Source organism: Castor canadensis, chromosome 2 (genome assembly GCF_047511655.1).
Source record: "Castor canadensis chromosome 2, mCasCan1.hap1v2, whole genome shotgun sequence".
Classification (NCBI taxonomy): domain Eukaryota; kingdom Metazoa; phylum Chordata; class Mammalia; order Rodentia; family Castoridae; genus Castor; species Castor canadensis.
In genome coordinates, this window is record NC_133387.1 from 188,070,146 (window position 1) to 188,084,010 (window position 13,865).

The window sequence follows — 13,865 nt, forward strand, 5'->3', positions numbered from 1 at the left end:
AATACAATTTTTAACAGAAATAAATATAAAATCCCTCATTTTTTGGTTAAGCAATCAATTGCATGAGAACAGGATGGCAGATAGGTAGCTTTAATACACTGAATACATGTGAAAAAGACCTGTACATTTTATTTCACTACAAGCTCAGTCTGAGGCAACAGAATGAGGTCACCACTCAAGGGCTAATTTAATTGCATGAGGATATCCAGATCCAGGTGATGACCCTATTGAGGTCTGCATAAGTGACACTAGGCATGGCAAGGTTTTAGGGAAGCACTAGAGTCTAGAGCAGAACATCTGGTAGGGGAAAGGAGGTGGAAACCATGACATATGAGAAACAGTGAAAATGGCTGTTTGTGTTAAGAAGGGGAGACTGGCTAGAGGGAGACAGAAGAGCTACTTCAATGACTCTCAGACAAAAGATTGTGTGGCAGAGATGGGGAGCACTCATAGTACAAAACACAGGAAGCACTCCTTCCTGATCATCAGTGTTGGCAAACTGTCCCACGGGGACCGATGCCATCATCTATTAGACAGGGGCTGAGTGACTTTCTGGCACGGATGCTAGAAAGATGAGACTAGATAACCTCAAAAGGTGCCTTTTGACCATCTATGAAGCTGATGTTTTATGTGACTTAAGTCTCAGGAGGTGTCTTTACCTCCTCCATTACATACAATTTCTACTCTGACCTGCCTAGATTATCATCCTGCTTTTAAAAAGAAAATTATTTTCTTTTTTCCACTCCTGCAATTCAATGATGCTAATAATCTCAATGTCTAATTATATATAATGCAACTGTGGTTGGAGGAGAACATGAGGGAGGTTGCCAAAGTAAAAGTGACTTGGGCTGGGATCCAATACGTTCATGGATAGTCCATGTTTGTTTTCTTAATTATTAGCAGCTATCTGCACTACAAGATGGATATCATGCCTCTTTGATGTCAATATAATTATCAGAAATGGCAAATTTTGTTGTGTAGAATTTCATTTAGGTAAATACATTATTCTGGTGTTATAGTACAGACTGATCTGGAAGACTTGTAACATTGACTGATTATGCTCCAGTAATGTCACTTCAACTAAACTTGAAGGCAGTCCATAGCAAAAGAAACCATAAGACAACCTGTGTGAATGGGCTTACACAGACATATCTCAGATTAAGACATGATCTACACTGAAAACTGAACTGTACAAAAAATCAGTCTTTATTATGTTTGAGATGGTCTTTGCTGGACACCTTCAGTATCAATATTTAGTAAGTATGAGAGTATTAGTTCCTGGCTATTTATTCTCATTCTGTAAAAACGAAGTCATAGGTATAAGCAAGAAGTGATAACCTACTGAAGAACCGAAAGTAGGCACAAATCTTAATAATCCTTCCGGTCTATTGAGTTCTTCCTAGCAAAGATATAGAATTTAAAAGCGTCATTCATCTGAGTAGAAGTTTCTGCCCCTCACTGTAGGTCAAAAATACACATTGGGTCACTCCGGACAAATCCACTTTTAAGTCTGATATAAAAACAACCTGCCAAGCAGTGAGCCTGTGGATTAAGCCCTGAAATGTACATTCAATCCATGTAACACACAATGGGAGCCGAAATCTTAGCTGAGGGTTTAATTCCAAGGTTGATAAAGAAAGTATCCAAGTAAACATCACATGTCCTAATCTAGCTGGTTTTGGCTTTTCAAACAGCATATGTGAGTTTCAAAAATATTTAGCAGTTCCTTAGTTGTTTTGTTAAGCAGAATTCAACTCTGGATGTAAAACGTGCAAAAATTAATAGGTTGCTTGGATCAGCAATTTCTGTTCCTTTGGATTTAGCTTTGTTTTCTATTAGTGGGACAGAAATCAGTTCCTAAAATGCAAATTCCAAATTTAGCTCTGATATTTCACACTATCTTTCCTGGCCTTATTTGAGTTTATTGTTGTTTCTAGGAATTTTCATCAGGCAGGCAGAAGGGAGAGGTTCTATCATTTTTACATTTTGGTCAATAAGCAAACCACTATAAATGTTCTTTAAGGATAAAGCTATTATTCCTAAGTAGGTAATAAAAATTGGGCCAATAAAAACCTAGCCATTGCTATACGACATGCATGATGATACTGGAAAAGGACCCTAAGAGGGTTTAAGTTCCTTTAAAACCAAGTGTTTTCTTCCTTCTGCTTTTGGCCCACTCAGTGGCCAAAGGGGAGGTCAACTCCATTTTTAAAAATTGTCAGTGATAAAGACAGCTTTCCAGTGGTATATAAACCCACATGCTTTAAACCTAAATATTCCTGATCATTTTAATTTGCCTACGAATGAATACATTGCCTCAGTGAATACATGGCAGAGCCCAGGTGTAAACATCATCCTCTAGAAACTGCTAATTATTTTTGCCTTTAGAACAAAATGAACTCCAAATGTGACCAAGAATACAGGCAGATGCAGAGGCAACCAAGCTTTTGTGCATATAGTGCATATATAGCATGAGTACACAAAACGCGAGGAAGAAAATTAATAAGCTCATCTGATCCCTGTCATTTCTGGGAGACATTTCCTTGGGTGCGCCTGAGATAATGAAAATATCACCTGGTGCCCTGGGATCTTGCGTGTCCTGTTCCTTACAGCTCCACAACCCTGGGTTTGAAAATCACTACTGCCTCCTCTCCAGATCATCTACTTAACCATACTCACTACCATCACACCCCTGCCAATCCGTGCAAGGAACTGTGCCTGTTCCACTGTAAGGTGATGCTCAGCAGGCCAAGTCCAGGCAGGCTGGGTGGGGTAGGGGCCGACTGCAGGTCCTGCCTGCAGCCTCTGGTGACCACATCCCACCTTCTAGCTCACCAAAGAGAACTGGGCGTGGGGCAAACTCAATCTGCTTTGAGTCTGTTCCATGGCCCTGAAACTCTTATGTGACATTATACCTTTTCTTCACTGCTGATGTTTCGGGTGGAAGTTCTCCAGGTAATGGAGGGAATGGGGTCTCCTGAGGCTTCACAGGTGAGAGTGACTTGTTCTTCCAGTTCCATGGCGGTCTGATTCTCTACATAGGTGATTTTGGGTTTTGCTGAAAAGACAAAACATTTCTTTGTTTCTGAGTTTATCTGATTATGTACGTTTCTGAGTTTAAAGGATGACATATACCCATTCAAAAAAGTTTATCTATTTCCTAAGTTCAAAGTCCATTCTAGGTGTGGTAGGAGATACAGAATTGAATCCCCAAGGGGTTCAATGAAGTAGGTCTATGACAACTCAGAAATCATAGTAATTAAAACATATCCTATAGAGTAAGAGTGTATGGCCAACGTACATAGGAGCAACGATGTGGAAAAGACACTTTCCTATTCTGAACCTTCATGAGGAGGCGGCTTTAGGACTATGCCATGAGATTTTCAGTAGGTGTAACTTTGGTCTGGAGATGGAGTCATTTCAAGAGTAGAAAACCACTTGAATAAAAGCAAAGAAGTGAGAACATGTGAAGAAAGGATTGGGAGGAGTAGGGAAGCATGAGGAAGAGGGAGACAAGGCTGGATGACTGGAATTTTATCCACGGACTGGTGGAGGTCTACAGACAGTGTTTGATTATTTGTATTTCAAGAAGGTTAATTTAGGAAAAATTCAAGATGATTTAGGATGCAGAAAACTTTGAGGTAGGGAAGCCAATTTGGAAGTTTGGGCAATGACCCAGATGTGAGGTAAGATCAAGTCCTGAATGAGGTCATTTCAGGGGGAATAGAGAGCAAAGGAAGGAAGGTTTAGAAGTGGAAATGAACAGAGGGCAGGTGGGGGTGGGAGTAATAGAAAGAAGGAATGAGAGGAGCACAAATGGCTGAGATTCTTAATGACTAGGATTACCCTGAGGGAAGAAACCAAGCAAGTAACTGGCTGGGGGCTTTGGGGTGGGCTGAGGATTGGAAGGAGAGCAGTTGAGATGAGTTTTTTTTCCAAATGTTTTGGGTAATGTAAGAAACACAAGCATTCCAAAGCTTTGTTAAATGTTAAAACATTAGAGAAAATTGAATTTTCACAATTTAAAACAATTATACTCTAAAATTGCTAAACTTCCCATAGAAGAGAAACCAGAATGCTGAACAAATGTAACTTATTTCACTAAGAGAGGAAAAGGCCAGGCTAGAGAGACAAATAATAACAACAAAATCAGAATTATCAATAATTTTTGAAATAAGTATGTTTTCTATATATTCAAATTCATATAGTAACCAAAGTAAGGTAAGAAACTTATGGCTCTATCTATCTATCCATCTATCATCTATCTGTCTGTCTGTTTATCTATCTATCTATTGATCTATCTATCCATCACCTCTCCCAAGTTGAGGTTGCTTGCTGCTGCTTTTTTTCTTTTTCTTTCTCTTTTTTGGCAGTACTTGAATTTGAACTTAGGGCCCCATGCTTGCTAGACAGGCCCTCTACCCTTTTTGCTGTAGTTATTTTTCAGGTAGTGCCTAGCAGGTTTTCTGCCTGGGTCAGCTTCAGATGATGATCCTTCTATCTATGTGTCCCATGTATCTGGAATCACAGGAGTGCATCACTACATGCAGCTTGTTGGTGATTAACTGTTGCCAGGTTTAGCCCTGAACTGCAATCTTTTGGATCTTTGTCCCCTGAATATCTGGGATTATAGATGTAAGCCACTGTGCCCAGCCCTTGAGGCTTCTTCAATAATTGAAAAACAATGACAGAGCTATATTTTGTAGCAAATGTCTGCTGGCATATAAAATTACATATATAGTTCAAATATCCTCTTAAAGTGATTCTGTACAAATGGTCCACTAAGCAAATCCTTTTTTGATGGCTGGCACATAGGCACGTCCTAATCCAAAGTGACTAAATTATCTCAAGTTTGAGTTGATGTAGTCCATGTGACTAAAGTTTTCTTATAGGAAGTCTTTGTGTCTATCTTGCTAAGTATGCCTGCCAAGAGGTCACAACTTGTATTGGATGGAGGGAGTGTTAAATGCTGTGAATAGGAGGTTTAGAGGGTAGAACAAAATAAGGTAAAATAAAAGTTGAATACCATCAAAAATCACAGAGTGAAAAGTCAAAGAAAAACAAAACAAAGCAAAATGCAGACAAACAACTGATTCCTTAAACGGAATAATCATGTATGGGTCTGAAGACAGTCCTAAAGTGGCTGGATTTCTGGCCCTTGAAACTCAGATGCTAAGATCTAGACAGTGTCTGTGACCTTCTCCTGACTCAGAACAACTTGTCCTGGCAGCAAAAGGTCAACAGAAGACCAAAAAGGGTCAGAGGAAATCTATTAATATTTGGCTTCAGTGGGTCCACATCCCAGATGGCTTTAAAAGGTGCATTATAAAAGTCTCTTGAAAAAGGCAGACTATATTCTTATTAAAAGCCTTATTAACAAAGGCTAATTTTGTACAGTTTCCGGAAGGCTATGGAAGGAAGGCAATCTCACTGATGACGTAATCCTCACTCCAGCAGTGTTGTCAACACAGGCGGAAGGTTCAGAGTAAGAGTAAAATAATTACATGGGGACTATTGTCTTTTTTGGACAAATAAGGACTGATGCAGGGTCACCCTACTTATAGAAGATTCCCTCCCTCTGAATTCCAGAACCAAGAGGAATCTTCCCTAGGTTTCATCTTCCAATGGTCCTTGCTCCATCTTAATTTCTGTGTGAGCCCTTGGTGTTTGATTCCTCTTCTACTGTCCACCTGCCTCGCTGGGCTAGTGCCTCAGACCATTCCACTGCATCCTCATGGGTCCATCTCCTCATGGACTCTCCTGTGAGAACTGCCATGTTGTGGGTTAGTAAACCCACTAGTGTGTTTGTGGCCCTAAGAGCCAGACTTGTCTACTTCCAGCACATTCCAGGCTCAGGCAACCCTAGTGCAACAAATACCCCTGGGGACCTTGCTTCTCAGAAGGGAGGTTGGATGGACTCCTGGAAGGCATGACCAGGTACATTTTCTTTTAGAGCTCTGCTGGTCCTCTGCTGTTACCCACAGGGCTCCTTTAGTCACATGAGGCCAGCTAAGCAAGGCTTCTGCTGCCCATTGGCAAACTTGCCTCAACCCATGAGACTCAAGGGCATCAGCACAAATGTAATAATCTGCGGAGACAAAAATACCTATGCAGAAGGGCCCATAGGGAGAGGAGCAGAGGCAATTCAGTGCCAACTTTAAAGGACAGTAGAACACAATTACTTAGCAAAAGGAGCTTCTAGCTGATAACTAGGGCAGTGCATGCTAGAACCAGTCCTTTTTTCTTAGGAAAAAATGATGTCACTTAAGTGCAATAGTCTCTAATTTAGTTATGCTCCTTACATACTGATTGCCTTCCCTTTCTGAAATCACAACATTCTGAGCTTTTTCTTATTCTTTGAGCTACAGGTTTCTTTCCTCTTTCAACTCACTAGGCTCTGCTACTGCTGGGAAGCCTGCATCCCTTCTCCCCAGTGATGGTCCATGATGGCAAGCCAGAAGAAGAAGGAAGGAGAAGGAAAGACTGAGAAAAACTGGAGCCCTAACCAGCTGGCCACTTCTCATCAGGTTCCCAGCCCTATACCAGTCTACCAGACCAATGGGGGAGGCCAGGAGAGGGAGAAGGAGGTTCTGAAGTAAAAAGGAGAGGGGAAAGGGTGTGAACATGAGGCACCAGTTACTTCTGGGAAGTTGTATAAATTCTCCTTGGGATATCACAGAGGATTCTCACTCTGGATTTGACAAGTTCCTACAAGCCTCTCCAGGAGCCCAGTCACTTCTCCTCTAGTTGTTCCACTGTGCTGCTTAGTGTACATCCTCCCAGCTATAGCCTTGGGAAAGATACGTGTGTGTGTGTGTGTGTGTGTGCTGTATGGAGCAGAAGGGGCGTATGTGTCAAGGATGAAGGCTGGGAAGACATAACTGTCTTTCCTGCTTCCACATCCTATTTTCCTTGTTTTATCTCTCCCTCCCCTGGACCTTACTCACTTTCTTCTTTCAACCATGGCCCCACATGGCTCCTCACCACCCACCCTTCCTTCTTGCAGCAGCCGTCACCCTCTCTCCTCCCAGGGGCCTGGAAGAGGACCCCAGATCTGTTCTTGAGCAGCCATTTTAGAGTTGAGTGTGCTCTACAGAGACTCCAAGAGCAACATGGTGGTCAACGGACAGAACATTAGTTTCCATATCACTAGCCATTCCCTAGGCATTTCAGATACAGTGCCTCTGCTGTTGGGTTTCTGGGATAGCATTCACCATTGTCAGCTCAGGGAACAGACTTAGAAACCAGCTGCCTCTGTTTGAATCCTGACTCTTTGCGGGGGGCACCTAGTCTTTTTGTGCTCATTTATAAAATGGGGGTGATAATGAAGTCTACCTCAGAGGGCTGTGATGAGGATTAAAACAGCTAATTTACAGATAACACTTCCCAGTGCTTAGCACAGGGTAAGAGCTTATTCGTACTGAGTATTAGTATTACTCTATGAGGTTAAAGATGAGTGATGGTAACTGGATTCCAGGCTCACCTTCCTGGCACATAGATTATGCTTCATTCACACAGAACTAAAGCTGTTCCTGCCTTTATTCAAATGACATCCATATTGCATGCCAGGCACTGTCCTCAGTGCTGGGGATATGCCTGAGTAAAACAGACACAGGTCCTGTCCACAAGCAGCTCACGGGTGGCACAGCACATGCTTTTCCTGCCTCTGCTGATGTACCTGCTGCCTGAAATGCTCATTCAGTCCTTCCTTTGCAGTTCCCAGGACCAGAGATTATCTATAAAACACTGGGCATACTGCTGCTATGAAGTCAATAAGGGGTTGTCATTAAAAATTTCAGCATTTCTGTCTAGTAAACATGACGCCCTGAGTTCAAACCCCAGTGCCACCAAAAACAATCAGTATTGGCTATCTACATTACTAGTCAGTGAACCCTGCTGATGAGAATGGAATGTATGTTGCTCATCTTTGCAAACTTGGCAATGACTGGGTCCTCAGCAGTCACTCAAATGTCGCTGACTGATACTGCCTATCTTCCTTCCTTCCTTCCTTTCATTTATTTCTTCCTATTTTTTGGCAGTACTGGGGCCTGAACTCAGGGTCTAGCACTTGCTAGGCAGGTGCTTTCCCACTTCAGCCACATCCCCCAGCCCTTTTTTTATTTCAGTTATTTTTAATAGGGTCTCAAATTTATGCCTAGCCAGCCTGGACTGTGATCCTCCTGGTTATACTTCCTGTGTAGTTGGAATGACAGGTGTGCACTACCAAATCAAGCATTTTTTTTTTTTTGGTAGTGATGGGGGTCTTACAAACTTTTTTCCAGGGCTGGCCTCAAATGACAGTCCTGTTGCTTTCTACCTCCTGAGTACCTAGGAATAGAGTGAGAATCACTGTGCCTGGCTATCATTTATAATTTATATGTTCGTTTACTTCTTTGTGCTTCTTAAATGCTACTTATCTTGGTAGCCCCTGTTCAGCAGCCTTGGTGCTCAATAAATATTGGTTAAATGAATGAGTAAAATATCAAATGCATCTGTTCTACAACATGGAAAAAATAAAGTTGGAGTGATGGGGAAAGATTCGTCTGAATAAGAAAGAAAAGACTGTCATGTTTCCTGTTTTTCATGAAATTTAACATTCACTCTGAAGTACATATAGTTACTTTGAGTAAACAGATAACTTATTTCTAAACCCACTTGTCACCAATAAATAAATAAGATTCATCTGTGATTAGCAGGGCCATTTATATATAAACATTTGATTTTGACTGCGTGTTTACACATAGTTTTCCTGATTAGGCTAAACAAGCTGATCCCAAAGTTGGTTTCCAGATACACATTTTAACTACCTAAGAGGGACATACATGAGAGATGCCCCTTGGGTACCTGTACTGTAGCAGTTCAGTGAAGAGTGGAACAGCTTATCTGTGCTTTTTAAATAGATAAGAAGAGAGAGTTGAGAGTCCCTAAGGTACAAAATTCCTTGCAACACATTCTTTTATCAAGGTCAGGTCAAAAAGCATTTCAGTTCTGAAATTAATGGAAGTTTGCTGAGCTAGAAAAGACAAAGTGAGTAGAGATGTAGGGGTTCTTTTCATAACTATGACAATAGCATACAGGCCAGTAAAGGAAGGAAAAATAAAAAAACAACAAAAAGAGGTAGCCAGTCTGTTGGTCACTGACATTTACCAAGAGCCTATTATGAATCTGGTGCTACTTATAGTGCCATGGATAAAGCAGCATGTAAGACAGCCAGCATTCTGCCATCTTAGAGTTTACATGCTAGTGGAGATGGGAGATCAACAATTCCCAAAAAAACATGTCAATGAGATTAGTTCAGGTACTTCTAAGGGCATAGAAAAGGCACATTAAGAATCGTGAAAGATATTCATGGTGGAAAGTTGGGTGGAAGTGGTGATAGGGGACTGTCTTATCCAGGGCAGTTAGGAAAGAATACATGGAGAAGAAGAGCTTGAGTTGTGCTCTGAATCATGCTAAGAAGACACTCAGAGTAGAGACTCCAGGCAGAAGAACATCAAGTGCAAACACTGAGATAGGGAACAGGGTTGGTGTGTTTGAGGGATGGAAAGAAAGCCAGTGTGATTGGAAAGGTTTCATTGTGGAGCAAAGGGCAGGAAGGGTGAGGATGGAGAGGAAGACAGGAGCTAGAGTCCATTTGATCATGGCGGGGAGTCTAGATTTTACTTTGCTTGCTATAGGAAGACACTGAAGGATTTGGAAAATAGAGGAGGCACTTGGGCCATTCTGGCTTCTGTGATTAGAGGGACTGAAAGGGACTACAGGTGAGGCAGGGAGACCAACCAGGATGCATTGCATTGCTGAGGCGGGCTGGATGGTGGCTTGGATTAGGGCTCAGGTGTTAGAGCTTACAAGAAATTGCTGATCCTTGAATACCTTCCAAGGTAGAGTGGACACACCTTTTCTGATGGATTGAGGATGCAAGGTAAGAGAAGCTGTGGCAGAGCAGTGACACTAACCGCCAGTCCTTACCAAAGACTTTGAGGTGGATGGATGCATCCTGTTCGCCAGCCTTGTTCTCAGCAATGCAGACGTACTCAGCCTCGTCATTTTTATCCACTTTCCTGATAATCAGCTCAGAGCTGTCGTCACTGAAGATGTACTTCTCATCACCTTCCTCATTTCCTATTGGCTCCCCGTCTCTACAGGGTGCAGAAATGCAAAGGCTGATGATTTTGATCACAGGCATAAGATGTCTATTTTTTAGTTTCTGCAAAATACAGACTGAGCCAAAGGAGAGACTCAGATTTCACAAAAAGGGTAAACACTAAGTCATACCTCCACATATCCCTTTCATTCTTTTATCCACTTCTTTGAATCTGTCCAAAGGCTATAAACTGCATTCACAAAGGTTTCAGAGAATCCCCCACCCACCTGCACCTTCAGGACTTGCCCTGACAAGATTGAAAATGAAGGTCTTGCACCTTCTCTGTAAGGCAAGGGAATCTTACAGAAAAGAATCCATTCTTCAACTAGAGTTGAGATTTCCAAGAAGTCTATACCCATATCACTGAAATGCCAATGCACAGCAGTCCCTAGGGGCCCCTTCTGCTCTTGCCCATGACACAAGGCACAAGCCAGTTTCTTACTTTGTCCAGCTCATGGTGGGCTCTGGGAAGCCTTCAGCATCACACACCAGGGTGACTGACTGGCCCAGGTTGGCGGTGGCATTCACAATGCTCTGCCTGGCCTGGACAGTGGGTGGCACTGAAGAAAAGAATGGTGTCAGGGTGGTTGTGAAAACTTGGAAGAACCCAATGGCCTGAAGGAGACACTTCAGGGACCCACAGTTCGGGGCATCTCCACCTGGGAGTCAAGAGTCCCCAGCAGCTACAGCATTAGTGTAAATTACCTAATCAATGTAAATTGAATAAATGAGTTCCCTACAAACATTATTGTTTTTTAAGAGTTTAGAAAGATTAATATCACATTTTGCTCATGTTTATAGTTGCTATTTGCCATTATGTATTTTCTCAATCAATGGACACTATATAACTACCAGAGGGGAACACTGGGTGGTACATTAAATCTTCTAACTAAGTTGATTTTAGAATGGGAGTTGCATGATTCTCTGAAGAACAGAATTATAAAGCATTATGAACCCAAATTTATGTTTCTCCCAACTGAAAACAGTGATAGATAGGAAGCAATCTTAGGAAATGAAGACTCAGTTCCCAGAAGGGAATTAGTTGTTGGTGAACTACTGTTCATGGTGGCTGCAAGGTTATCACCATTTTAAAATCCACCAGCTTACCAAAACTGACATTTCTTTGAAACGGTCATAAACGACCTGTTTACCAACTGATTTTTTTTTTTAACTAAAGGAATAAGAGGGGAAAAGTTTGGCCATATATATATTTCAATAGTCAAAACAATTCAAATGTTACTTATTTTTTTCTTAGTTCTGACATTATAATTTCCTATAAACATCTTGTGAATGTCAGATCGATTCTGTGGGTGTGTTTATTTGACACTGAAAATTAAGATAAATCAACCCATGGACCATAATGCCAACTACTCTGAGACCTGAATTGATTGTAATATTTTATCTGCACATTGAACCAAGGGGACTAACTTCCCAATTGTGGTATCATCAAGGACAATGAGTATGAATAAGAACTTACTAGCAAGATGCAGAAATTTTCTAGTGCTACAAACAATGAACGGCACTCAAACCTCCCATAGTTGGGAAAACTCAAAAGGCTTGGGTATTAAAAATGATAAAACAACCACTGAGAGGCTATTGTGGGGAAGGGATGCAATTGAGATGGGTGAATGAGTCAGAATCAGATTTATTTTATAGACTAAAGAAAAAGTTAAGGGAAATAATTTGGGAAAACCAATGGAGAGAGCAGGAAGAACAGATCTCACCATTCACAATGACCTGAATGTCCTTGAAGTTGATCTCCCCCCTTGCCAGGATTCTGCCCTCACAGCGATAAGTGCCCTCATCTGTTTTCTTGATGCCCTGGATCTGCAGGTAGTTGTTGGACAGGACTATGAACCGGACTAGAAGAGACAAGAGGCAGGTTCTCAGTCAGAAAACTCTGGAATCTGCAGGCAAGTAGCTGAGCTTTTTCTTAACTTCAGTTTTGTGGGTAGGGATTCTTGCTGAAATAAGAAAATATGTCCCTGGCTCTGAAATAGAGCTGAGATCAATAGTCTACTGGGAATTTGTTTTTGCTTTATAGAGAAAATCAGGAGGTGGAATACACCAGCTATGGACATATGTCCACTGAGGACCTGGAAACTGCATGAGGGTTTGGACTTTACCTTAGAATGCCTCAGGGGTGAGTTCAGGTGGAAGCCAGGGAATCTAGTGATCTAGTGGTCCTAGGGGAAAGGCAGGTGCCAGGAAATTCAGGTCTCACCATCTTTTTTCAGGATGACATCTCGGCCTTTGTGTTTCCAGATGATAGTTGGGGGGAGAGAGCTGACCACATCACACACAATCACGGCGTCTTCTCCCTCCCTGAACTCCTGTGGGGTTGGTGCATTCTTGAACATGAGCTTCTCTGGAAAATGAGCAAGGGCAGAGTGAGGAAGATGGTGGCCTCCCTCACAAGATCCCTTCTCACTAGAGCATACTGCCTGGACTTGCATTCCAGGCAAGCCTCAATCCATACATATGGTTGTTCAAGAGGGGCTCCCACTCAGCACTTGGTCACCGATAGGAGGCGGGGCATCTGGCACAAGTAGGGAAGTAGATTGCCAATGTTTAGCTACTAATAGGTCTTCACTGAGGGCTGAATTTATTATATTTTGCACATAAAAGAGTCTACGGAGGGAAAAGAAGTGTCTTCATCAAGGATACCTTGGTATGCAAGATGATGCCAGTGAAGATCAATGCACTGATGCAATGAATGAGTATCACATTTGGTCAGTGGTAGTAGGGGTCATCAGTTCTTTCTTTGTCTCCCACTCTGACTTCCACCCCTGACCCTATTTCAACTTTCCCAGAAAGAATTCTGAAGAAAAGGAGACCCATTTAGTGGTGATAAATACTGTGGAAATAGGGATGGTCACATTAGCTGTCACCCACAGTGACTCCATCCAACAGAAAAGATGCACAATAACAAGGTAATGAGATGCCACCTCCAGATGGGGTTTCAGTGGCAATAGAATCACCTGCTTTCAGTGGCACTGAGTGTTTAAATAATGTCTCATCCCACTTGGCCTTTGGGCTCCATGCCAGCAGGGGTAGTGGAGTAATAAGGGAAAGCTTGAATTGTATACCCATCAGTCAACACTTAGGGAAGGCACAGAGGCACCCACAACAGCCTTCTAAGGATTATGTAATGAGACCAGTGGGAGCCAGGTTTTTGAGTTTTGGGTTGGCCAAGGACCAATGGAGAACATACAAGGACTCTGAGCAATGTCGGAAAAGACTCTTAGGAAGAAAAAAAGAATCTTCTAGGCACTTTTTGGTCCCTCTGTTACTATCTCATTCTTCTTACAACCCCCCCACAGATCTTGCTGACAAAGGAGAGGACAGAGAATATGAAACAGGGAGGCTCTTACGGAAGATCTTCACGTTGACAGTAGCCTCAGACTCGCTGCCATCTTCTCCAGTGACCACACACTTGTAGATCCCTGCATCATCGATGTTGGCATTGTAGATGGTGAGGGTGGAAGAAGAGTCGTCATTCCACACCACTGAGATCCGCTGCTGGTTTGGGCTGAGCTTTTCTCCGTTGGGAGAGAACCAGGAGATGTCCTTGTCTTTGGCATCTCCTGCCACTACGAAGGAAGAGATTATTTTCAAACCACTGAAATCAAGAAGATCAAGTCCCTCCAGAGTGATAGTGGCTGGGCTGAGGGGCTAGCTCAAGTGGTAGAGCACTTGCCTAGCAAGAACAAGACCCTGA

At 42.3% G+C, this 13,865-nt stretch overlaps 1 protein-coding gene across 18 annotated transcripts in view; it reads right to left on the bottom strand.

Moving 5' to 3' along the window:
* Ncam1 (neural cell adhesion molecule 1) overlaps window positions 1-13,865 on the bottom strand; it is a 295,788-nt gene that overhangs the window by 49,919 nt on the left and 232,004 nt on the right. For all 18 annotated transcript variants that reach the window (XM_074066718.1, XM_074066714.1, XM_074066717.1 and 15 more), the window contains exons 3-8: window positions 13,519-13,737; window positions 12,369-12,512; window positions 11,869-12,006; window positions 10,587-10,704; window positions 9,970-10,139; window positions 2,916-3,058 (exon numbers count right to left, since the gene is read on the bottom strand). In XM_074066718.1, the coding sequence (XP_073922819.1) occupies window positions 2,916-3,058; window positions 9,970-10,139; window positions 10,587-10,704; window positions 11,869-12,006; window positions 12,369-12,512; window positions 13,519-13,737 (932 nt within the window). The remainder of the gene's footprint in view (window positions 1-2,915; window positions 3,059-9,969; window positions 10,140-10,586; window positions 10,705-11,868; window positions 12,007-12,368; window positions 12,513-13,518; window positions 13,738-13,865) is intronic.